Consider the following 26406-nt stretch of genomic DNA (forward strand, 5'->3'; position numbering starts at 1 on the left):
TGCACAGGCTTCTCATTGCGGTGGCTTCTCGTTGCGGAGCACAGGCTCTAGGCTCGCGGGCTTTAGTAGTTGTGGTACGTAGCCTCAATAGTTGTGGCTTGCGGGCTCTAGAGCGCAGGCTCAGTAGTTGTGGCACACTGGGCTTAGTTGCTCCGCGGCACGTGGGATCTTCCTGGGCCGGGGCTGGAACCCCTGTACCCTGCATTGGCAGGCAGATTCTTAACCACTGCACCACCAGGGAAGTCCCACCTCCTGCTTTCTTCAAGCAGGGTTGCTTTCTTTTTTTACTTTATTTTTTTTTTCTCAGTAAGAACATGAGATCTACCCTCTGAATAGATTTTAAAGTGTACAATACAATATCATTAACTACAGGCACAAGGTTGTACAGCGGATCTCTAGAACTTATTTCACCTTGTGTAACTCATATTTTGTGCCTGTTGAACAGCAGCCCCCATTTCCTCCTTCCCTCTGCCCCTGGCAACCACCGTTCTGCTCTCTGCTTCTGAGTTTGACTATTTTAGATGCCTCGTGTAAATTGAGTCAGACCGTATTTGTCCTTCTGTGACTGGCTTATTTCACTTAGCATAATGTCCTCGTGGTTCATTCATGTTGTTGGAAATGACAGGATTTCCCTCTTTTTATGGCTGAATAATATACCAGCGTGTGTATAAACTACACTGGCTCTGTCCCTTCAAACAGTGATGGACGTTTCGGTTTGTTTCCACACCCTGGCTATTGTGAATAATGCTGCAGTGAACGTGGGAGTGCGGGTGTCTCTTGTAGATCTTCTGTGAAGTTCCCAAAATATCTATTAAGGATTTTAATTGGAATTGTGTTATATTAACTAATTAAAGTATTATTAACATATTTGCAAATGGTTGTTTTAATATTTAAAAGCATTAGTATGTAAAAGACATAATATGTCTTTCTCCATCTCTTTAAGTTTCTTTTTCATGTACATCAGTAATGTTTTGGTTTCTTGGTGTAAGTCTTGGATTTTTCATCAAGTTTATTCCTAGATACTTTATATTCTTATTACAATGGTAAATAGAATTTTAAAAGTATTTTTTCTGACTCCTACTTGTCTTTAGGAAAGTACTGATTTTGTGTGCATTTTCTACCAGTTCACTTTGTTGAATGTTAATCTAGTTGTTTCCAGCTGACTCTTTTGGGTTTCTCATGTAGGCAATCATGTCACTTGCAAAGGGTTTTTTTTTCTTCTTTAACAGTATTTACACTTTGTTTCTTCTTATTTTCTTGTTGCTTTGGCTACAAGAACTGATTATTGGTTGAATCAGACAGCTTTTCTCTCCAGGATTCCATTGGAATCACACACGTGCACGTGCACGCATACACATACAGTGGCTCGTTAGGAAACGATCCTCCTTTCCCCTAATAGTTTCATCACTTTATCCTTTTCTTCTGAGTTCTTGGAGATTTGCTTGGGCTTTATCTTCAAATTCTCTAAGTTAATTTCCTATACTGTCTAACACGTGGTTCGCTGCTTCTTTTGGATTTTAACATTCAACGAACAGTAGTTTTGTCTGTAAACTACTTATCTCTGGAAAGTTGCCAGTGATCACAGCCAGTGCAGCTTTGGGGTCCTCTCCTTTGATGGCTCTGTTATACTGAGCCCATCCCCACTCCTTCTTTGAATCTTTTTTTGTTTTGGCATCCATGACACTCTGCTCCCTGGTTCTCCTCCTAACTCTCTTCCCCTCAGTCTCTCCTCTCCCCACTCCTCTTTGTTCCTGAGTTCCACCCTAGCTGTTCTGTTCTCACTTTTTAAGTTCTCCCCAACAATCTCATCCATCCCAGTGCTACCCACATGCCAAGTCTTGAGAGAGCTTCAGGCTTCATAGCTCCATTTAAGGTACATCTCTGCCTGCATGTTTCAACACCAAACTCACTATCTCCCAGATTTTCTACTTATAATATTCATGGTACCATCATCCACCTAGTTGCCCAAGATAGAATCTCAGAATCCTCCTGGACCCCTCTCCCTCCCTCACCTGCCCTATCTAGTCACCTCGATGTTGATTCTGTGGTACAGATGCATCTCCTTTCTCATCTTTAGCACTACTTGATTGAATTTTCAAGCCCTCCTGATCTCTCTCCAGAATATCCCAATTTTCCTTTTTCTCTTTTTGCTCTGCTTTTAGTCTTTTCTCATCCTCACCATGTGCCTTCTCAAAGCACACATTTCATCGCATCAGTTGTGTATTCAAACAATTCCAGTGGGGCCTGTTGTAAAACAAATTCTCAACAACTTAGGACATGTGAGGTTTTCTATTTGGTCCCGGTAACCTTTCAGCTCCATCAGTCACCGTTCCTTTCTAGACGCCCTCTGTCCCAGCACACCAAGATTCTTGCCCTTCCCCCAACCCCTCATGCCTTTGCCCAGACTCTTCCCTTTGCCTATAGAGTCCTTTTCCTGACCCATTCACCCTTCAAGATCAAGCTCAAAAGACAACTTGATGAAACCTTCTTCCTGGACTCCTGAGGTGGAGAGGTTTAGGCTCCCTCCTCCGTGCTACCTTAGTGCCTGATAAATGCTCCTCTACTTACGCACTTCGCATACTGTACTCCAGTTATGTCTGTGTCTGTCTCTCCCTCCAGAGCAAGAGGAAGCCCAGGACCCTCCTTATTTACCTACTCGCTTCTTGCACTCTCACTCCCTTCTCTTCCATCATACTCACCATTCTTTCCGTATTCAAGCTAAACCCAACGACCACTCAATCTCCATCTGCACTTGAACAATTAAAAAGCACACAACTGTGGAATGTAATAGTACCCAGTAACCTTAGTACATACCACTGGTATACTCAATGTCTCACCTCCCCAAATGACTATTTCACACCTCTGTCCCCAGATCTCTCTTCCCCTGATGACCTTGCCTCTAACTCATTGAGAAAATAGAAGTAATTGGAATCTAATTTCCTCATTCCTCACCACCACATCTTCCTATGCCCTTGCATCTGAACCTGTATCCTCTTCCCCTACCAAGGCCTGGCCCTCTGCTTTTGTTCCGGATCCTGTCCCCTCCCACCTTCCCAGAGTCTTGGCTCTTACAACGAACCCCTTTATTCTCTCTGACATCTATACCTCCCTCGACACTGGATCACTTCCATCAGCCTGTAGATATGCTTGACTGTCATCCATCTCTTTAAAAATTTAAAAAGAAATGAATCTTTTGACTCTTCCTTGCCAATCAGTAACAGCCATTCCACATCTCAGCTGTCCTTCACGCTGTAGTTTCTCTTTTTATCATCTTTTTTTTGGGGGGGGGGGTACACCAGGTTCAATCATCTGTTTTTATACACATATCCCCGTATTCCCTCCCTTCCTTGACTCCCCCCACCGAGTCCCTCCCACCTTCCCCGCCCCCGTCCTCTAAGGCATCTTCCATCCTCGAGTTGGACTCCCTTTGTTATACAACAACTTCCCACTGACTATCTATTTTACAGTTGGTAGTATATATATGTCTGTGCTACTCTCTCGCTTCGTCTCCGTTTCCCCTTCACCCCCCGCCCCCTCCCATACCTCGAGTTCTCCAGTCCATTCTCTGTATCTGCATCCTTGTTCTTGTCACTGAGTTCATCAGTACCATTTTTAGATTCCGTATATGTGAGTTAGCATACAATATTTGTCCTTCTCTTTCTGACTTACTTCACTTTGTATGACAGATTGTAGTTCTATCCACCTCATTACATATAGCTCCATCTCATCCCTTTTTATAGCTGAGTAATATTCCATTGTATATATATGCCACATCTTCTTTATCCATTCATTTGTTGATGGGCATTTAGGTTGCTTCCATGTCCTGGCTATTGTAAGTAGTGCTGCAATAAACATTATGGTACACGTTTCTTTTGGGATTATGGTTTTCTTTGGGTATATGCCCAGTAGTGGGATTACTGGATCATATGGTAGTTCTATTTGTATCTTTTTATCATCTTTAATAACTATCTTCAGTTCCACACCTCCCATCTCCTCGCCACCTATTCCAATCAAACATCAGTCTTTTCTACTCCACTGACACTGGGCCTGCCAAGATAATGGGATCTCCATGTTGTCAAATCACATCGTCACATCTGTGTCCTCACCTTGCTCTACCTTTCAGCAGCATTAGACACATCTGAGCACTTCCTCCTCCTCAACACACTTTCTGTCGGCTTTCATGATACCTATGCTTCAGGTGGCTCTCCTGCCTCCCTGGCTACAGTCTCCTTTGCTAGATCCTCCTCTCCTCTCAACGTTAGCATGTTCTAGAGTTCACTCATGAGATCTCTTTTCTTCCCCATGTCTAATCTCTCCACGAATCATCTCTTTATTCTACGAATTTAAGGGCCATCTTTGGTCCTTGGGAGTCAATGACTCCAAAATTTATATATCCAGTCCTGATCTCTGCTCCAAACTCTTGACTCTGACTTAGGTACTTGCTTGTCTTTAAGAGGCATTTCAAATGTAACATGTCCAAAGCGGAACTCTCAATATCCCCCTTCAAATGTTCTCCTCTCCAAGTCTTCTCTGTGGAATTAAATGGTACCATTCACCCAGCTGCTCAAGCCAAAACCCCAAGAGTCATCCTCGATTTCTCCTTCCCTACCGCCCCCCGCCCTACTGTCCAGTCCATCCGCAAATCCCATTGATGCTCCCTAAAGATGCTTCCCCGACCCATCTACTGACTTCTACTTCCATTGCTACCATTCTAGTCCAAAATGCCATCATCCTGCCCTTTGCCACTGCAACAGCCCCCTGACTGGCCTCCTGCCGACCATTCACTCTCCACTCAGCCACCAAGAAAATCTTTTAACAGCATAAATGAGAGCAGATGACCTTCCTGGCTAAAACAAACAAACAAAAAAAAGCAACCTCCAGTGGTTCTGCATCACACTTGGAATAAAACTCCCTCCTCACCAAGATCTGCAAAGCCTTCTGTGTCCAGGACCCCGCCCACCTCTCCAACCCTGCCCTCGTCCCCTCCCCCCTTGCGTCTAGCCACATGTGTTCCCACCTGAAGGCCTTTGTAGCAGTTGTTTCCCCTTCTCGGATACCTACTCTCTCCAACACCACCCTATTTTATTTTAATCGTAGCACTAACCCCAAGTTGGCATTTCCTTGATTTTTTTTTCTTCTGGTTTTATTGAGACAAAATTGACACATAGCACTATATAAGTTTAAGGTGTACAGCATCATGACTTGATTTATACATACATCATGAAGAGAGTATCACGATAAGTTTAGTGAATATCCATCATCTCATGTAGGTATAAAATTAAAGAAATAGAAAATTTTTTTTCTTGTAATGAGAACTCAGGATTTATTCTCTTAATGACTTTTACATATAGAATTCAACAGTAATTATATTTATTATGTTGTACATCCCTAGTACTGATGGGTGCTTATAACTGGAAGTTTGTACTTTTTTTTTTCTTTTAAGGCATTTCCTTGACTTTTGTTGTTTATTTGTTTGCTTGTTTTAATCTGTATCTCTTACCTAGAGTAAAATCTTCCTGAAAGTATGGGCCACACTGTCTTGTTCTCTGTTGGATCCCAGCCCCTGGAACAGTTTCCAGCACACAATAGGTGTTCACTAAATGCTTGTTGAAGGGATGAGGGAATCTGAGCATTCCTTGCAATCGGTACAGTTCCTGAAGTGGAGTAAGCACTCCTGTATTTGCTAAGTTAATGGACAAGTTGCTCCAACTACACTGTGAGCTTCTTGAGAGCAGACGCTGTGTATTACATTCCTTTGTTTCCTCCACAGCTCCTGACGTGACGTTAGGGACTTCCAGGTGCCGAGTAAATACGCTTGTGTGATTTATTCTTCTTCATAAAGGGAAAGCCAAGCTATTAAGCTGCCCACTTAATAGACTTCATTTCTCTGAGAATAAGCCTGTGACACAAGAGAAATGTCATGAGAACAGAGATGAATTGAGTAGGAAGCTCTAGGGGTTGGTCAGCCACTCTTGGCTGGAATTGAGATAAAAGGAGAGTCCGCACCTTGTAGATTTCCTCCCCAAATTCTAGCCACAATGCTACACTTCTTTCTGGTGAATGTCTTGCAGGGTGCAACCTACATCCTGGTGATGGTGGATCCAGATGCCCCCAGCAGGTCTTCTCCCAAAGCTCGATTCTGGAGACATTGGCTGGTGACAGATATCAAGGTAAGCCAGCCAGGAGGCACTTTCTGATTCACCAGGGGTTGGGGCTGGAGGATTATCAGTCCATGCAGTTCTCAGCTCTCATTCAGGAGGGTTGGGGACTCTGATGAGCAAGGACTTCAGTGTCAGGTCGCCCCCAGCACCCAGCTGTCACAGCCTTGCCCACATTTTCTAGTAATTTCAGAAAATGTCCCAGGAGCAGTGATACACAGGTCAGCAGGTTCTCAGGATAAGCGGGAAGAATGCCCCAGTTTGTAGTGTTTGCTGGTTTCTGTAGTATAAATACTCCCAGCATGGCCAATTTCAACTTACAATGATTTAATGACTGAATTGCAAATTTTCTGAAAAGGTGGCAGCTGGCTCCAGCACACCACTGCCAGGGGCCTGGATTTTGGAGGCACCAGGTGATTCCATGTAGTCCAGGTGGCAGGGGACTCTCGCAGCATCTCCTGCTGATGGGCCGAGGGGCATGGAGGAGGCATGGTGATCTCTTTTTCTTCGTACAGGAGCAAGCAGCCTCCCCTCACTTTTGTCCTTTTGTCTTCAGCCATAATTGTGAAGGAGCCTGGCTCAGCCTTTCCAAAGTAGGTCTGAGGGACACAAATCTGGTGGCTTGTTAATGGACACTAGATGAAAAACCAGAACCCAAAAAGGCTCCATTGCCAGGCAAGTTTTGGAGACTCTGGGTTAAACTGTATTAATCCCATTCCTCACTGAAGGGCTTTTTAGAGCTTTTAATAACATAGTATGCATTATATATAACATGCGTTTATTTTCCAGTCTCACTTGACTGTTGAATCTTTTGTTCACGAGCACCTGACAGTGCACTTCGGGAAAATCCACACTAGCATCAGGCATCCACGCATCTGTGTCTAGAAAGCCTGCCAATGGCCTTTGCATCACATGTACAAAGGCACCAACCCTGTAAGATAGTGGGAACCCAGACCTAGAGAGACTAAGTTTGGATCTAGGCTGGGCTGGTTCCCATCTCCATGATCTCCATCATGTCATGGAATCCCTCTTTGCATTTCGTCTTTATCTATAAGATGGGAACCATGTTACCTCCTCTGTGTGGCTGTCGTGATCATCCAATGAGAGCGTGAACTAAGAGCACTCCCTAAAACACAGCACATATCACAAATGTAAGGACTTTGTGTTTTTCCTTCTAGAGCTGCGGGGCAGAGGAAGGGGTACCAGTATTGACTCACCTGGGCAAGACGGGGCTCTCACAACCACTGGAGTGGGGACGTGGTGGGGGGTTACCCTGGCAACCAACCCCACCCAGTGACCACAGGCCCTTCATAGGATGCTCAGAGGGACAGCCCATTCTCAGAGGCAGTCCTGGCTACAGCCTAGAAAGGGGTTCCCTCCAAGGGAGACTTGCGGCAGCGGCTTCTGGGACAGAGTCCGAGCCGGGCTGTTGAGGGAAAGCAAGGTCATTGCTCCATCACCCTTCTCTGGCCAAGCGCCCCTCTCGGCCTTGTGAAGAGCCTTGGAAACACCATAAACATGTGAAAGAGAAGGGCTAGGGGAGAGTCCTGCCATCAGAGGAGGGAGAGTAGCTGAGAGCACAAGAGGGAAAGATACTGGATCCTGCCCCAAACTAGAGCAGAGGCGCTTTGTTTACTCAGGCCTCCCTGGCAGCCACAAGGGGGTGAAACTCAAGAAAAGAATACTGCTCTGGTCATTATATTTACAATCTGGCCCCCCTGCACAGGGCTGCCTGAAAGAAGGTTCTACTGGGCAATTCTGAGGCCCAATTTCAGAAGCTGGAATGAAACGGAATGTGGATGGAATCATTTCAGAGTAGAGAGGACCTTGGAGCCATGAGACGCCCTCTCTTCCAAGCATGAAGTCTCCCCTGCCCACTCCCCTTCCCAGTACAGGATAGGACAGGTCTCTCACACAAACCTTGTTCAGCCCCAGCAGCCCAGCTGAGAAGCAGAGCAGGTGGCAGGTGGCAGCTGGCCGGCGAGACCACTAAGCCACAGAGCTTAGCAGGGCCACCTGCCCGGGTGCGGCCCTCAGCTTTCCCGCTCAGGCCGGAGGAAGCTCAGGTTTCCGTCACGCTTTCACCCACTTGCCCTGATGCAAGGGTCCAGCAGGAAGCAGCAGCTCTCCCCAGCTATGTCCACTCGGCCTGCCCACCAGCCCCCGCGTTCCGCCAGCTGCACAGCCAGTAGAAAAACCAGGCCCATGTAGGTCTCGTGGACCGTGGCCAAAGGAAGAGAGGGCTCTAACCAAACCCAGAAGCACTTCCTGTGTGTTGGTGTTAGCTGTTGCTGAGTTGGTCCCCAACGTTAGAGCACTTTGAGTCTGCTGGCAAGCTTGTTAAAATGCAGATTCCTGGGCACCATTTGGGTCAGTCTGGAGAGAACAGGGCATCCACATTCAACAGGCATCCAGGAGGGGTTTAGCAGCTGAAACAAAGATGGCAGGGTGCGGTGTCAGAATGCCTGGGTTGTTTTTGTTTTGTTTTGTGTTTATAAATTTATTTATTTATTTATTTTATTGGCTGTGTTGGGTCTTTTTTGCTGTGCGCGGGCTTTCTTTTGTTGTGGTGAGTGGGGGCTACTCTTCGTTGTGGTGCGTGGACGACTCATTGCCATGACTTCTCTTGTTGCGGAGCACGGGCTCTAGGTATGTGGGCTTCAGTAGTTGCAGCACATGGGCTCAATAGTTGTGCCTCATAGGCTCTAAAGCGCAGGCTCAATAGTTGTGGCACACGGGCTTAGTTGCTCCACGGCATGTGGGATCTTCCTGGAGCAGGGATTGAACCCTTGTCCCCTGCACGGGCAGGCAGATTCTTAACCACTGCGCCACCTAGCAAGCCTTGCCTGGGTTGTTAATATCACCCATTTGTGAAGCAATTTTTTTACACAATTTCCTTTTAATCCTTGCAACCACTTTGTGAACCAGGCATTATGCCCATTTTACAGATGGGGAAACAAAGCCTGGAGAGATCAAATGATGCAGTCTCTCAGCTAGTGACATGTAGAGGTGGGTCTTCAATCCAGGCATCCCAACTCCAAACCCCACCATCCCATGTGGTCGGGGTTCACACCACATCTTTCCCATCAGCTCCACTGTGGTGAGGTGCATGTCACAGTGCCCTCTCTGTAAAATGGGAAACATAATCACTGCAGTTCCCGCCATCATCCCAGGGCTCTGTTTCTGGTTACCTTTTATGAGTAGGTGCTTCCAGGGAACCTCCCCAGGGAATGCTGTCCTGGTAAATAAAATACACCTGATAAATATCTTGGCCCCTCATAAAAGTAAACACTACATATTATCATAACCCTCAGCAGCTAGTGGCCTCTGCAATAAGGCATGCCATAAAGTCACTGCAGATAGAGAATGACAATGGCCCTGTGACTCACAATGTCCACAGAGGCCAACTTGGTAGAACCTAGGCTGGCCTTGTTATTAGGGACCCAGGCCTAATTGGGTGATGGGCTGCACCACGGCCATGGGAGCCCCTCAGTAGGGGTAATTTTTGGACTGTCTATCCAGGATGAAACAGAATATACACCAGTTCTTAGGAATATGTGAAACATCTGCAGCCCCACGATGAGAGGCTGGTGGGGTCTAGGACAAAGTAGGATAAAGCTCTAGTCCTTAAATAAAAACTAGGAACTAGAGAGAAGTCCATCAAGAGGGACCAGGCATTCATGGCATCCTTTGTTCATTTTATTCAACAAGTGTGGATTAACCATGATTTGCTGTGGCATAGTGTTTCAGGGTAAAGAATCTGGATCCAGCCTTGTGATTCGAATCTGAATCCACCAGTGTTAGCTTTGTGATTTGGGTTGGGTTGGGGGATGGGGGGGGGGCGCTAATTTACTCAACCTCTGTCTCAATTCACTTGCTTGTAAACTTAGGATTTCAACAGTCCATACCTCACACTGTTGTTATGGACGCTTAAATGAGTTTTCTTAGGTAAAGTGTTTAGAACAGGACCCAGAACACATAGTAAGTTCCATATTACTGTTTGCTGTGAGGTTATCATAATTGATCAAAGTCAGACACTGCACTAGCACTGGGGTTACAAGAGCAAACAAAATAGGGGGACTCCCTGCCCTCCTAGGGCTTCTGTTCTGGGGAGGCAGAGGAAGGAGGCTGCAACGCGCAGGTCGGGTAACGAGGGTGCCAGGGGCTGGCTGGGGCTGGAGATCCCTACACCCGTGGGTTCCCACTCACTCCGGGACAAGACTAGACTTTAGTCCCCAAACCTGGCCAGAGCGGGGCAGACAGGCACTGATACATAAAGCATCCTGTCTCTCTGGGTCCCCTCTTTGAAAATCTCTCACTGAGCGAAGGAGATTTTGAACAAAGTATTGACACATAACATCTTCCCCCCTCCCCAACCCCAGTGCCACATCCTCAGCTTTTCTTTTAAGATGCTTTCAGTTCTAATTCAATCTAATTAATAATCTTCGTGCTAAAGCCTAATTAAGATATCAATTAATTTGCATCATTCATTTCAGAAGAAATGCTTCTTGGTGGTTCATCTTCTATTTGTCTCTGAAATTAGTGCTCAGGGCTTTTCATGCAGGTATTTTCATTAGGTTTTTTTTAATGTTAATGGGAATATTGAACACAGGAAGATGGTATATTAATACTTTCCACAAAGACTATCATGATTGGTGACAAAGAACACTAAGAACAATTAAGGAGACAAGGGTACTTTTTTCTTCCAAAAAAGAAAATCTTCCTAGAAACCGTCAGTAATTCTAAAATTTGTCCAGAATATCTTTTTTGTTTTAAGAAAGAAAAGGAAACGGCAAGTTCATGTTTCCCTTTCATTCAGTGCCCTCAACCTTTGGCAGCTGTAAGTGCAGGCAATTCTGGGCTGAATTAAAAGGACCTTTAGGGTTCATTATTCTGTCTGCTTTTCTACAGAACTGGATTTTTCCATAATGAGAGATGTTTTTTTTTTAAGGACCTCTTAGTGTGTTCGGTGAATAAGATAAATGGGAAACCCAATAAACAAAGCTAAGATCATAGCCCCTTGCTTTCCAGTTAGGTGGTTAGCACGTGTCAGGACTCTTGTGTTGGAATTTCTGGTCCTACTGCTGAGAGATCTCAGGCAAGTTACTTGACCTCTCTGAAACTGTGGCTTCTTGTCTGTAAAACTGACACAAATCCTTACTCTTCAGGATTGAGACAGGAAAAGGGAAATTACATATGCAACGAGGAGAAGCCTCCCTAGAGAAAGGCGCTATATAAAGCGGCAAATTTATCCTCATTCCTAATCAATTGAGCAGCAGATCCTGTAAAAATTTAAATATATATATAATTATATAATCTGATTTTCTGTATGCTCAGAAGCAAGCTAATGGTAATAAACAGAAGAAGAATAAACGACCTTTATCAGGACCACATGTTCAGATGAAGAGGTCAGGCCGAGGAAATAGGATTAATTAGTGAATTTCGTTATTTAGACCTGTATTTTTAGTTTCGTTGCTATTTGTGCACTCGTCCGTGCATGCTTTGCCCTGCCCCCCAAGGGTCCATTTTAAGTAATAAACACCTGCAAGGCATGGCGTATGCTCCCTAAGAGCATGTCGGTTTGGATCCAGGAGCCCTAAAGAGCATTTGGTGATGGGGACAGTGCAGAGGCCCTGGTCATAAACCAGACATGTAGGTGGCCACCCTGAAGAGAGGGGGAAAGAGCCTGAGCTTTTGGGTCAGACGAGCCCGGGGAGGGTCCAGGCTCTGCCACTTCCAGTTGGGAATCTCTGAGCCTCAGTTTCTTCATCCTTAAAATGGGCATGATAATAATGTCTATTTCCCAGTGTTCAATGAGTTTAAGGCTCGTGACGCAGAACAGAAGAGTGGGACCTCGGTCAATGTGACTCTCTCCCCCACCATCCGCAGCTTTGAAATCTGACCGCAGCAGCCACTTATGATTTAGTGACTTCCCTTTGGCTGTTGGACTCATGTTTTGCAAAGTAAGAATTCTAGGCAATGTCCCAACACACAAACCATGTGGTAAAAGCAGCTCATCTTTTTTTTAAATTAATTAATTAATTAATTTATTTATTTATTTACTTATTTATGGCTGCGTCGGGTCTTAGTTGCAGCACACAGGATCTTTCTTTAGTTGCAGCACGCGGGCTTCTCTCTAGTTGTGGCGCTCGGGCTCAGTTGCCCCATGGCATGTGGGATCTTAGTTCCCCAACCAGGGCTAAAACTGTAGCCCCTGCATTGCAAGATGGTGTCTTAACCACTGGACCACCAGCAAAGTCCCCAAAGCAGCTCATCCTTTTGCCTCTGGAGTCTAGATGGATCCAGCCTGGAGGCACCGACCTGACCCAGACTTACTTGGTGAAAGTAGTTGGGGGAAAGGGGGCCTGGCCCATTATTCAGCCTCTGGGGGTTGCCCTGTGACCCCCTGGGCCAGACCAGAGCCCCCCGGAGGTATCCCAGACCACAGCCAGCACGCAGGGCTGTGGTCTGAGATGCAAGTGCCAGTCAGGCCTATGGTGTGCCTCCCATGACCAGGGCTACACTTCATCCCCAGCGCTTCCCATTTTTATTTTTAACCCAACCCAGCACCCCTCACTGTTTCCTTATCACTCACCGTCCCCACTTGGCTGTCATTGTCCCACCACAGAGATGCGTTCACTCCCATTCAAAATAATTTAAATAAAATGTTGCTACAAAGTGGAATATTATCTTTTGATGAATGTTTTTAAAGCCCTTTAGGTTTTCATGGTAATTTGCAGTGTAAAATTATTTGGAGATAAGAGCCAAATTAGCTCTCGGATGCCGAGGTCGCTGTGTCCTGTTATCCATGTGAGCACTGTTTAAATATAATCAGCCCTTAGACTAATGCAGCATAATTGTTCATTTGAAATAGCTTTTTTTTAGTCCATTCAATGAGTCATTAAAATATTCAAGGGATAATGCAGTGAATTGGAAATGAATTTATCATATTATCCCATGCATACTGTAGTGCTTCAGGTAACTAAGGAGAAAGAGGGAGAGAGGGAGAGAGAATGGGAATATAATGTGCACAGCAGGAAGGGCCAGGATATGCAGGAATATGGGACACAAAGCTTTTTAGGTGGTTTATGGAAAGTGAGGCTGACCAGGAGGGGTGAAAAAAAGGGAAATGCTATTCTTTGAAGAGCACACACTCCCTCTCTCTCTCTCTCTGCACTCTGAGAATCTGTGCTCCACCACAGCTCCGCTGTTAACTTATTTTTATCAAATATGTTTATATCAGAAAGTCGTTATGGAAACCAATTCTGCCATCCAGGAGAATTCCTGGATCAGGCAGAAAACTCTTTCTTTCTCTCTCTCTCTTCCTCTCTCTCTCTTTCTCTCTCTCTTTCCCTTTCTGTCACACACACACACACACACACACACACACACACCCCTCACTCACTCACACACCCGTAGACGCCCCAAAGGGAAGAGCAGTCTTGCTCACCCAATTCTGAGCTCAGCTCTGACAGGGACAGAGGGTGGTACCCTGGTTCCCCTTCGTGGGCAAAGCTGTAAAATGGCTGAGACGGAGACCAGCCGTCCAACCCCACCTCCTGCCCTGACATAAGGAACCTGGGCTTGTTACCGTCCCTGGGCCCAAGCCCCCCACCCCAAGCACATGCGCTGAGGCAGAGACAAAGGGGGCCGGTGGCAGTGTATTCTATATGGTGATTCTTCCTTGATCCCACGAGGGTCCTGTGGGTGCGCATGGCTTGTACCGCACCTGGAATACTGTCTTCTGTTCTGGCCACGGGATTTTGAGAAAGACAGTGAGCAGAAGGGTAGGCTCTGTAGAAACCACAGCAGGAGAACAGCGATGGCTGGCCTGCTGGGACCACCAAGGGAAGCCATGAGCACTGATTTTCAAGAGTATTTAAAGATTTCTTTTAAAATTTGAAGAAATTGAATTGGATACCAGGGAAGTCCTGCTGTGCTCTACTGGGGAGAATTAGAACTAGCAGGTGAAATTTACATGGAAGTCAGTTTGGGCTCCGTATAAGAAAGAGCTAAGAATTTGAACTGCGTGAGAACTGAGCATGTACTCCGCAGAGGAGTACTTAGCACTGAAGGTACTTAGTCACAGGTGACCCAGGAATGTCACCCCCCTTCCAGTGCAGGAGGTAGAGCAGATGACCTGTAAAACGTGCCCATTGGCGTCTACAATGTTCCCACCTGCCATATTTCCCCTCCTGGGCAGAGATACCCACTTAGAGCTTATATTCTTGTAACATGTTAACAACAACAACAATAATCAAAGAAGGAAGAATGAAAGGAAGGAGAACAAGGAAAGAGGACGAGAGAAAAGAAGGTAAAATATTTGCACACTTAGCATGTCATGCCGGGCAGCGCGCTTTCATGAATTTCTCATCTCATCCTCACAAAAGCCTGAAGAGGAAGGTAATCTAGAAAAGAAAATTAAGGCCTAGAGGGATTAAGTGAATGTTCAAGATCTCACAACTGATGAGGGACTGATGGGGGTTTGAACCCAGCCTGTACACATAATCATGACACCACATTAGGTCTCCAGAGTTTAGGTAAATTCCACCCCCTGCTACCCAGGCTGGACCCCTGTGACAGCTATGTCAGAGCTGGGTGTGGCCGCTAAGAGGCAGTGGTGCTGGTGTGAGCGGTGCAGTTTGAGGTTCCTGGCCCCCTACCTTTAACCTTCATTCTTGGTCATGCCCTCCTTAGCCGCAGCCCAGCCCTGACCCTGGGCCTTAGAGCATGGATACAGGAGGCAGCTTCTCCAACGTACTGTGAGCAAATTATTCACCTCCCTGAGTCTGTTCCCTCAACTGTAAAAGAGGACACTAGCCAAAAAAAAAAAAAAAAAAGAAAGAAAGAATTTCATAAGCCCCATAGGCATATATGCAAAATCTGCCATTTTCAAAAAAAAAAAAAAGAAGAAGACACTAGCATCGAACCCACAAGAATGTTGTGAGGACACAATGAGATAAGAGGCGCTTAGTAGGCACTACCTATTTGCTGGCTCTCCACTCCTTCCATCTACCATCACCCTAAATCCCACACAGGAAGCTTAGAAAGTTGAGCCTTTGGAAGTAAGGAGCTTATGTCACTCCCAAGAGGTAGGACAGGGTCTGGCAAGAGAATGAGCTGCCCACATGGTTACCACTTAAGAGATCTTAAGGGAAAAAGCCACCATAGGCATAGGACTTAACCAGGAGCTGTTGGGACCAACCCTTTAACCTGCACTGTGCTCAGCACTGCAGCTGTTAAAACATAATAATGTAAGACACAGATGATAGATAGGTAGGTAGGTAGGTAGATAGATAGATAGATAGATGGATAGATAGATAGATAGGTAATTTGATGAATATATGTTAGGTGGATTAAAATGTGTTTTTTCTGCTCCCCAGTTGGAAAGATAGGGCTAATGTATAGGAAAGAGAGAGTTGAACTGATGGGATATTAGCATCAACTCAACTGGGCCCTTTAGACTCAAATAGCTGTGAGAGTTCAGGTCACTTTCCCCTTTGCAGTGAGGCAACTACTCCTCCTTCAAGGCTCACTCAAATGTCACCTCCACTGAAAGACTCGCTCTGACACCCCGAGACTGAGTTAGTAAGTGCCTCCCTGGGCTCCTACCACACTCAGTCAAACCTCTGTTAGCATCCTCGTTATATGGGCTTGTTATTATTTATGAGTCTCTTTTCCCTGTTAGACCATGAGTTCCTACAGGGCAGAATTGTGTCTTATATGCTGAGCACTTAGCACAGTGCCCAGAACCTAGAAGGCCCTCAGTCGATGTTGAATGAATCAATGAATGGAGGCATGAGAAATGAATGGATAAAAGCACGAAGGAATGGATGGATGGATGGAGGTTTGGCAGGTGGATGAATGGCTGGATGGGGTGATCTCACGTTGTGATGACTTCACAGTGGAAATGGGAGTTGTGCTGGGGCTTGAATTATGAGCAGGCCTGGAAAGGTCAAAGGATATGAGACTGCATTCCAGGAAGAGAAGAGAATAGCTGAAAACTCAGGCATTTGAATGGGGTAGGAAAAAGAATTATAAACATAGAATTAAAAGTCAAGGTGGCTGAGTTAATTAAGGCCTTTATCACCTTTCCCTAGGTGGTTATTGCAAAAGTCTTCTAACTGATCCGCCTCCTATAACCTCATCCCCTACAAACATATCTTTCCTTCATGGAGTAATGTTTCTAAAACGGAAATATGATCATGTTGCTTCCTTAGTTGAAGCCTTCAGTGACTCCTCAGTATCGAAGAACAGAGTCCTATCTGGTCAGCCTACTATTTATTTATTTATGTTTAAAATTTTATTGAGGTATGGTTGATTTACAGTGTTGTGTTCATTTCTGCTGTACACCGAAGTGACAGTTTCATATATTATATATATATATATTCTTTTTCATATTCTTTTCCATTATGGTTTAGCACAGGATATTGAATATAGTTCCCTGTGCTCTACAGTAGGACCTTGTTGTTTATCCATCCTATGATGTGTAATAGTTTGCATCTTGGTCAGCATATTATTAAAGGCCTTTGGGGCTCTGGCCCTGCCTGCCCCACCAGCCCCCGTGGTGCTTCTGCTGAGCTGCATGCAGTGTCTCCAACCTTCTGTGTGTCTTAGGCCTCCATGGGCCATTACTTGCTTGGGGCTCTCTCCCTAGGAAGGCTTTCTGTAATCTGCAAACACTTAGTTGCTTTAGAGCAGTAAGATCTCTAGATGAATGACACCTTCAGCATCCAAAAAGAGCTGAGATTTATGGTCACAGATCACTCTGAGAAACAGGAAAGGAAAATGTGGATTCCTGAATTGAGTACAGTATCAATCCACATCAAAATTCCATAACAATTTAATAAGCAGATGGTCTGAGACAACAGAGGAAACACTGAACAGAGTCTGCATAGGCTCTCTGAAAACAGGTCGCTCCTGACCACTCAGATTTCTTTGTTGATGAATGCAGTGGCCCAGGGGACCAGGAGAAGGCGCTAAATAAGCACAGGACAGCTTGACTGACCAAGGCTTTAGACCAAGTCAGGTATGGTAACCTTGTGGGCAAGGGGGACAAATATGGATTCAATGACTATCGTGTTCAGTGGGTTTGTGGCTTAGGTAACAAATCATGAGTGTTAACTCATAAATTAGCATCAACCTCAAGGGCAGTCCCTAGTGACCTGCCATGGGATTCTGCCACAAGCTCAGCCTTGTTCAGTGTCTTTATAGATAGCGTGCTCACCAAATTTGTAGAGCACCCAAAGTTTCAAGGAACCACTAATATGAGGGGTAACACAAAACAGTTAATTTTGGTAAATTTGGGAGGATAGGCCTGCATTGAAAGAAATTAAACTTAATGGGGATTAATCTCAAGTTCTATATTTAGGTTCCAAATCAATGCACAAGCACAGAATGGAGAAGATTTAGCATAGCAGAAGTTCATGAAGGGAAAAGATCAGAGCAGTTTTTGTTAATTTTTAAGCTAATTTTAAGCTAATAATAGAATGTCAAGCCATAATGCAGGAGTTAAGAAAGTTAATGTAATCTTAGATCCATCAACAGAAGTAGAGACTGTTAGATCATTGAAGATTATAAATCCCCTTTTTCTGCATCAGTCAGACCACCTCTGTTCGTTCATTCATTCACTCTTTCAGCATGTGTTCAGCACACCTTAGGCCATAGGTTTCATTCGAGCACTGCAGATCAAACGTTTATAAAGTCAGATCCTTGCAGTGAGGAGTGCCCTGTCTAGTGACTGGAGCAGAGAAGTAAATCAATGACTATGGTACAGAGTGGAGAGGGTTAGGATGGAGTTAAGTCCCAAGAACCATGGGAGAAGAGAAGGTGGGCAAGGGGGAAGGCTCCATAGAGGAGGTGACCCTCGAGCAGGGCAGAACCCACCAGGTGAAAGGAAAGGAAGGAAAGAGGGACGGAAGGAAGGAAGGAAGGAAGGAAGGAAGGAAGGAAGGAAGGAAGCGATGAAGGGACGAGGGAAGGAAAGAAGAGAGGAAAGGAGGGAAGGAGAGAGGGAGGGATGAAGGAAGGAAGAAAGGATGCATCTGATATTGACAACCACTGTGTCCAGGCCTGGGCAGGGCGTTTGGCACATTGGTTGTTGGAGGACTTTAAACAGGAGGGTGAAAACTACCTTGTGTTTTTAATGATCACTCTGACTGCTGCATAGGGTGGTAGCAGGGTAGCCACAAGAGGTCCTTTGTCCTTCAGGTGGGATAAGAGTGGCTTGCACCAAGGCGAGAGCAGTGGACCTGGAGAGGACAGCTTCGAATCTTTATTGATGCTAAGAGCCAACAGGACTCGCCCATGGATTCGAGATGGAGGGTGAAGGGTGGTCCAAAGCTGGCCCTTAGAGCTGGGTCCTGAGTGAAGGGCAGAGCCTCCACTTAGATGGGGAATACTGGAGAGGGGACAGGTTGGGGTGTCAGGGCAAGAATCTCAAGTTCTGTCCTAGACATGTTAATTCTGAGATGCTCCTTAGATCTCCAAGTGGAGACTTCAAGTAGGAAATTAAAATGAGTCTGGAAGTCAAAGAGAAATGCCCAGAGAGGAGGCCTGCCTTTGGGATTCATCAGGGGGAGAGGGAATTGACAGCCCTGGGGCTGAGGGGAGAGAGGCAGTGCTCAAGAAGAAGCCGTCGGCCAGGGACCGGGCAAGAACTTAGGTGAGATGGTCTCTCAGCTACTTCCTCCAGCTCTCAGCTGCTAGGCTTTTATAAGTGAGCCTCACACCAGCCTGCCTGGAGCAGAGCATCACCTGGGAAGAGAGAGGAGCGCGGCAGCAAGGCAGGGGCTTTGGAGGGCCATGGAGGCTGTGAGGAGTCCATTCTATTTAGCAGGAGACTGGGCAACCCTTTGGAGAGGGACTAGGACTCGGAAGACTGGCATGCTAGGTCACTTGCTGCCTGGGAGACCTGCTGCAGGGTCGGCCCCGCTGTGGGTCTCTATTCTCTCGCCTACAGAATGAGACAGTTCAATGGGTGATAAGGACCAGTGCGGAGAGCCTATGATTCCACACTTGATCCTCTAATCAGCAATCCTCAACCTTTCTTTGTACCAAAATATTATTCACACGCACAACATACTCCCCTGGGCCTCCCAGCACATAAAACAACCTCCAAGTTCCTTGCAATTCTCCGTGTACTTGCCCTCCTGGTCAACAAAGTGTTTCGAATCGCAGGAGAGAATGGCATCATTAGAGGGAGGATATGGAAGCTGCTCCCATTTGTTTTAAAAGGTAAATCACTCACGGGAGCTTTATTATTAGCAACACCCGCCTTGGAACCTACTTCCCTTGTGATTTACGACCCAAGGTTGGGACCTGTGTCAGGTGGGTGTTGCAAACCTCAGCCACATACCTTCAGGGACCAGAGTGGGCCGGTAGGCAGGGCGGGGCCTGAACAACTCCAGTTGGGGAGAGTCAGCCAGCAGCCTGTGGCTCCTGGAGGAGGATGGCCCGCGGCAGGAGGCGTGCTGGGGGCGGCTGCAGGAATCCAGGCCCCAGAGTGAGCGACGGGCCCTGAGTAGGGGCAGCGGGATGGGAGGAAGGCCCAGTGCTTCCGCGGGCTCTCCTGCCAGCCTCGGCCCAGAAAGACGCGGTAGAATCAGTATGGAGAGATCAGGGGCCAAGGGGGCAGGAGAAAGCGCACCCCCTCCCTGCAGTGGTCTCTGTTGCTTCCCAGAGAGATGAAGAGGAGGAAACCACAGTCCAGAGTCCTCTGGAAGAATCCAGGGCTCTGCTTGGGTGTGGAGGAGAGGCAGCCAGGAGGGACTTAAATAGGGTGCAAGACAGCACCCAGAGCTCCTTGGGCTGCTGGCCTGTCAAGCCCTTGGCTAAGAATTAGCTTTTTCCTTTCAAAGAGGGTGGAAGTCACTGTTTTCTTGTCTCAGTTGATGAACAGATTCTGGGTGGCAGGAGTCACCATAGAAACAGGTGCTATCTTAAGCAAATGAGCCTTATTAACCTTAAGAGTGGTGGAGTTTTCACAAGATTGCACATATAGGGTAGGAGGGAGAGTGGGGTTTGATGGGGGGAGGGCCGACGTGGCTGGGGAGCCGTTCTGTGGCGGCTCTGGGTGTGGATGCGTGTGTGTGAGTGTGTGTGCATGTGTGCGTGTGTGCATGCGTGTGGGTGCATGTCTGCATGTGCTTTTGCGAAACTGTTTCCCAGGGAGCGAGCTCATGTTCTGTCTTTTCCCTAAGAAATGCACACGTCCCCCAAAGACACCTCAGCCTCCTTGGGAACTAGCCTCCAGGCAGCAGAGGTCAGAGCCCGGCCTCCACCCCTGACTCTCTCTCCCAGTGCTGTTTCCAGCCCCTGCCTCTACTGCACATCAGGAACAGGTGCCTCCCTGAGGGCCTGCCTCCAGGAAGCAGGGCCTGCTGCGGCAGGAGGCAGTGTGGTGCAGTGGTAGGAGCAGGGATACTGCCATGGGGTGGACCTGGGTCCTTGGGCTGCTCTGTAATTCTGAACCAATGACCCGCCTTCATGAACCCCAATTTGTAAAAAGCAAAAAACACTACAAACCTCACAGGGCTGATGAGAGGACCTGGGCTGATGTGGAGCGTCTGCCCTAGCCCACCCCCTAGGATGGGCCTCCTTTCTGGGGTGAGGAAGGGGGTGTCTCTCCCCAAGCACAACCGTGACCTCACAAAGATTTTCCAAAGCCAAGGTTAATCATTCCCAACATCATCTCATGAAATAGGTTTCCACTCTTACCTGCTGTGATGTTAGGGCAAAGAACCTGCCCTCAGGGAGGTTACCATCATTTGGTGGGGAGAGGGAGGATTTTAAGACTAAGGAACACCACCAAGAAGTCGTGAACCAGGTAGAGAGAAGAGCTACAGCTGCTCAAAGGGAGTGGGAAGGGAGGGGCAGCCGAGGAGGCGCAGGTGGGGCTTTGAAGGCCAGGTATGTCTCGGGTAGCAAGGAGGAAATGTCCAAGAAAACAGAGTGTCTGTCCACCCCTTGAGGCAGACTCAGCCAAATTCTGGACTGTTCCTACATCGTGAAAGGTAAATACGAAATTGGCACTCTCCCTCAGGATCTGGGAGTTGTACTTATTGGCTCCAAGAAGCTCATCTGCTGCCCTCTGCAGCCCCGCCTTGGGCAGGACACTCAGCCCACCCCAGTCTGGCTCCAATTCCAGGGAGTAAGCCTGAACCATCATCCTAAGGGCTCTGAGGACCAGTCCCCTGAAGCCCCACCATGTGTACCCTGGGAGGGCACAGTATGAGGGGACCTTTATTTTCCTTTGCCCAGAGGAGTAAAGTGTCCTGACACATGCCTGAAGCTGGGATGGGGTTGGCAGCCTGGAGGAGGTACTATTTCCTGCTTCATAGATTTCTAGATCTCCAGAGCTGAAAGGGCCCTCAGATTTACATGGCCCTGCTCCTCCATTTTACAGATGAAGAAGCTGAGGCCCAAAGTCATCTAAGCACATTGGTGCAGAGTGTGGACCAAAATTGAGGAGTCCCAACTTTTAATCCTACTGATCTTTCCTGTCACATCCCAAGCTTGCTGAATGAGAGAAGCCACCAGCTGGCACGTGCCTAAGTCGCTGGGTGATTAACCAAATCCAGGGAAGGAAAAAGGGAACATTTATGCTGGGCTCCCAGCTTTCACATCTTCTCTGTCTCAAAATCAAAGTTTGGCATTTTGTGAGCTTCACCTGGTCCCAGCCGAGGACTGCAACTTTAGTAGTTCCAGGAAAGTTCTCCCAATCCACCCATCCCTTCCTCCCAAATTTTCTTCCCTGTTGGCTTTAGAGGTGCCTGAAATTCCTTAACAGCAGGGAAAGCATCATACCGCAGTGGAAGGTGAGGCTGAAAGGGCTGCCTACTGGGAGTGACTTAAGGCCCGAACTCTAAGTAGCAGTAAAATAATACTGGAATTTGGCTAGGCCACTCAGAGGAAAACAGAGCAGGAGGTCACTGGGCAGTGAAAGAAAGTGAGATATGGGGGAGATGGAACAGGAGGGGAGAGTCAGAGGAAAGGAGGGGGATCTGAACCTCACTGTGTTTCCCCTCAAAGTTCCTGCTCTTTCCTCTGCACCAGCTGCCCAAATACATGTCTGTTCCTCTTCCTTGTATTTTGGTTGTACCCGGGATTTAATTTATAGAAGTGACTGAGTAATGACTCAGAGAGATTGATGCTATGAAAAAAAGATTTTATTACTCACAGTTCCCAAGAGAAGAGGGCATGCCTAGCCACGCAGGGCCACATGGGGAAGCACCAGTGTCGGTCAGGAGGCAGAAGGAGTGAGAGGCAAGGATGGCCCAGGGCCTTTACTGTGGTTTCTGCAGGAAGGAATGGGTGAGGCAGGACAGGCAAGTTTGAGCAATCTTAGAATTGGAGAGTTTGAATAATATCAGCGGGCTATGGGCTATGGGAGTAGTCTCTAGTTGCCTGGTACCTGGCCCTGGGGTGATTAGGACAAGGGAATATTGGCTTGGTCTGTGAAAGTTAGATATAGGAGGTGGTTGGGGGTATGGCGTTGGGGGTGGTTGGTTTGTAAATGAAAGGTGTCTTTGCAGGTGAGTTGGTTGCTATCTCTAGGAATTAGCTAGCCCTGGGAAGGGCAGTCTCCCAGGATTAGCAAGCCTTCAGGATGTCAAAGCATCAGAAAATACAGAAAATAAAAGACATGATCAATACACCTGGAAACTCCCTTCTCTCCAAAAGCTGCTCTTTTTTAATCTTCCACTCAAAATCCTACTTGTTCAGCATGCCTTCCTTGTGACTCCAAGACCCCTCCCCTTCTCTGGCCTCCCACTTAGCACTTTGTGCTGCACAGTTTAGCACTGGATTCCATGCTATCTTGCTTCCTAGTTGTCCCAGGGCACATGCCCTAGTTTCCCAACCTCCTGGGAAGACTCTGCTTGCCCTCTTCCTGCCCTGCTGCACATCTGACCCTCTACCCAGAGCACGGCCATTCTTCTTGGCATCAGCCCTTGCCGGCCACCCTCCTGGCCAGGGTACTCACCTGACCACCTAACCTTTCATGCTTTCATCCCCGGCGAGGCTGTCACACTACACTGCGTTGTTCCACCCACAGACAATAGCGAGGCTCTGTTCTTCTAGTCCTCTGACCACATAGACCCAGCAGCCATCTGCCAACAGCCTCCTCCAGCAAACATGCACCCTCCCCTGGCTGCCACTTCTGTTCACCACCAACTCCCACCTCAAACCTCTTTTCTCGCCATCCCCCTATCAGAAGGATCCTTTCCCTTCTCCTCTCCCAAATCAAAGCCTCCTCAATTTCCAAACTCTTCTTAAAGCTCACCACAGCACCTCTGAATCACACTGAACTCCTGTCGACTAGTTCACTGACTTTGAGTTGAACCATTCATCTCCCTGTGCCTTGGTGCCATCCCAGGAAAAATGAAGGATTGGCCAGCATGGTCCCCTAGTCCCCTTTCAGCTCTAACCATCTGCAGTACTGACATTCTCCATAGAGCTGTTCCTTGGTATGTGGCAAGCAATTCTTCTTAGGCAGCATGTAGGCAAAGAATAGGGCTCTTATGCCTGGCATGTCCTCTCCATAGAGTCACTCCAGAGCGTGGCCCAGAGGAAGGCTCAGCTGCTTACTAATGACCAAACTGTCCACAGTTATAAAAGCTAGAGAATTCCATTCAACTCAACCATGATTTACTGGGCACGCCTTCTGAGTTCAGCTCTCTGCTGGGCATCGTAGAGGCTCTGAAAGAATAGGATTAAATTCCTGCCCTCAAGGAACTCGAAACTCAATAGGGAAATGAATTACACATGTACACATATATACATGCCTTTTGAGAATTGCCAAAGGAACTGAGTGCATTTTTAGGTTAAAGAGCCAACTTGAGTCACTGCTTTAAATCCTTACTTTGGGTTTGCCAATGCTCGACTCTAAATATCTGAGAATAGGCCAGTGTGAACCCATCATAAATAGTGAATGTCCACCGTGGTATAGGCGCTGTAGTGACCCCCTTGGGCTCAGATATCACACCTTTGGGATTTGGCCAATACACTTCCCATCTTACACATCCCCACCTTATTGCCCTCGTAAGCATAGAAATGCTGAGAAATTCTCACATTTCGGCATACAAATTACACCTCCGTAGTGTATTTATCACTAGTTTATTGATAAATAAACTGTCCAATAAATGTGAAGAATTTTAATAAATGTGAAGAATTTCAACTTTTTAAAAAAAGCTTTCATGGGGAGGATGAAAGACTTTAATATATGGAGATACATCAGAAGTTCATAAATCAGTATTTCCCAAATTAATTTTCACATGTCCTCCTTGTTGATTAAAAAAGGAATTTTTATTGGAACTCGACAATATGATTTTTATTGGAACTTAAGTTTACTTCTAGATATTAATACATGTTATAAAACTACAATTATTAAAAAGGATGGTACTGGTGCGAATATACACAGACATATCATTGAAACAGAAGAGAAAGATCTAAAAAAGATTAAAATACTCAGTGTCTGATAAAGGAATCATTTTAAAACCAATGGGGAAAAATTGATTATTCCGTAAATGTTTTGGGGATGATTGACTAATCATTTAGGGGGGGAAATAACACTGAAGCTCTTTCTCATAATCAAAATAAATTCTAAATGCATTAAATATTTAAATGTTAATAATTAGACCATAAAATATCCAAAAATATATATACATTTGTTAGTATTTCTCTGATAGCAAAGTAAAAGACCTTTTAACAAATGTTTGCAAAGATAGAAGCGAAATAGTTGATTAATTTGACCTAATAAAACCTTCAAACCTCTATAGATCAAAACCTCCTCAGACAAAATTAAAACACAATCAACACATTGAAAAAATTGTGATATGTGATAGAGACAACAAAAGATTACTATCTTTAACATGTCACTTAAAAATCAGTAAGATAGGGGGCACAGTTCTTGAGGCGCTAGCCTACCGTGTTCTCCCTTTGCCTGGCGAAGAAATAAAGCCACTCTTTCTTTCTCCCCCATAAAAAAAAAAATCACTAAGATGATGCTGCAATTGCACATTACTCATGAGCTGTTGGAAGGAATAAAGGAAATAAAGCAGTATAGGAAGTACTGGGATTTCCCTGGTGGCACAGTGGTTAAGAATATGCCTGCCAATGCAGGGGACATGGGTTCAATCCCTGCCCCAGGAAGATAGCACATGCCATGGAGCAACTAAGCCTGTGTGCCACAACTATTGAACCTGTGCTCTAGAGCCTGTGAGCCACAACTCTTGAGCCCATCTGCCACAACTACTGAAGCCCATATGCCTAGAGCCTATGCTCTGCAACAAGAGAAGCCACCACAATGAGAAGCCTACGGACCACAATGAAGAGTAGCCCCCTGCTCACCGCAACTAGAGAAAAACCCGTGCACAGGAACAAAGACCCGACAAAGCCAATAAATAAATAAATAAAATTTTTTATTAAAAAAAAAGTATTCAGGTCAATGCCTGACACACCCTCAATAAATGACATACACTCAGTAAATGTTAACTGTTATTATTTTGTAATAAATAGAAAAATGGGCAAAAGGGTGGAAATAAGAAGTTCTTTAAAAAGAAACAGAATAAACATGAAAAAAGAAGACCTACACTGACAGTCAGTAATGCAAATGAAAATAAGAAAGCGTTGATACCTCTCCCTCCCCCACACCAACTGCAGCCATTATTTGGCAATGTTTGGGGTTTGTTTCTTTTTAAAAAAAATAATGATAATAATAACACCAGTGTCCTCTCACATAGTGCCGATGGGAGTGTAAATGTTAGAAAAAAACCTTTTCGCAGGGTTATTTGGCAGTGTGCATCAAATACCACACGCCTTTAAAGTGTGCATAGCCTGTGACCCAACAATCTCCTTCTAGAAATTTATACTAAGGAAATTATAATGGATGTGAGCAGCAGTCTATCCACATAACAGTGTTGCTTATAATGGTGAAAAGTTAGAAACAACCTATTTGTCCAACAAGCGATGATGGCAAATAAATTGTGGTCTATGGAATATTAGGCAACCATTAAAATGACTGACGATCAATGTGTAAGGACGTCAATAAAATACTTGTGCCATATTGTCACATGAAAAGAAGAAAACTGAAAACAATTATATACAGCACAATCCAAAATTTCCCAAGAAACTGAAAAGTGCACACACCAAAATATTCACAGTAGTTAGGTCTGGGGATACAGTTATGAATGATTCTTTTTTTTTTTTTTAATGACTTTTTCTTTTGTCCACACCACGCAGCATGTGG

At 46.0% G+C, this 26406-nt stretch overlaps 1 protein-coding gene across 2 annotated transcripts in view; it reads left to right on the forward strand.

The window, feature by feature from the left end:
* Positions 1-26406, forward strand: part of PEBP4 (phosphatidylethanolamine binding protein 4) — a 235862-nt gene that overhangs the window by 131622 nt on the left and 77834 nt on the right. For both annotated transcript variants that reach the window (XM_057724906.1, XM_057724905.1), the window contains exon 4: positions 6072-6170. In XM_057724906.1, the coding sequence (XP_057580889.1) occupies positions 6072-6170 (99 nt within the window). The remainder of the gene's footprint in view (positions 1-6071; positions 6171-26406) is intronic.

This window comes from Hippopotamus amphibius, chromosome 2, assembly GCF_030028045.1.
Source record: "Hippopotamus amphibius kiboko isolate mHipAmp2 chromosome 2, mHipAmp2.hap2, whole genome shotgun sequence".
In the NCBI taxonomy this organism is placed as follows: domain Eukaryota; kingdom Metazoa; phylum Chordata; class Mammalia; order Artiodactyla; family Hippopotamidae; genus Hippopotamus; species Hippopotamus amphibius.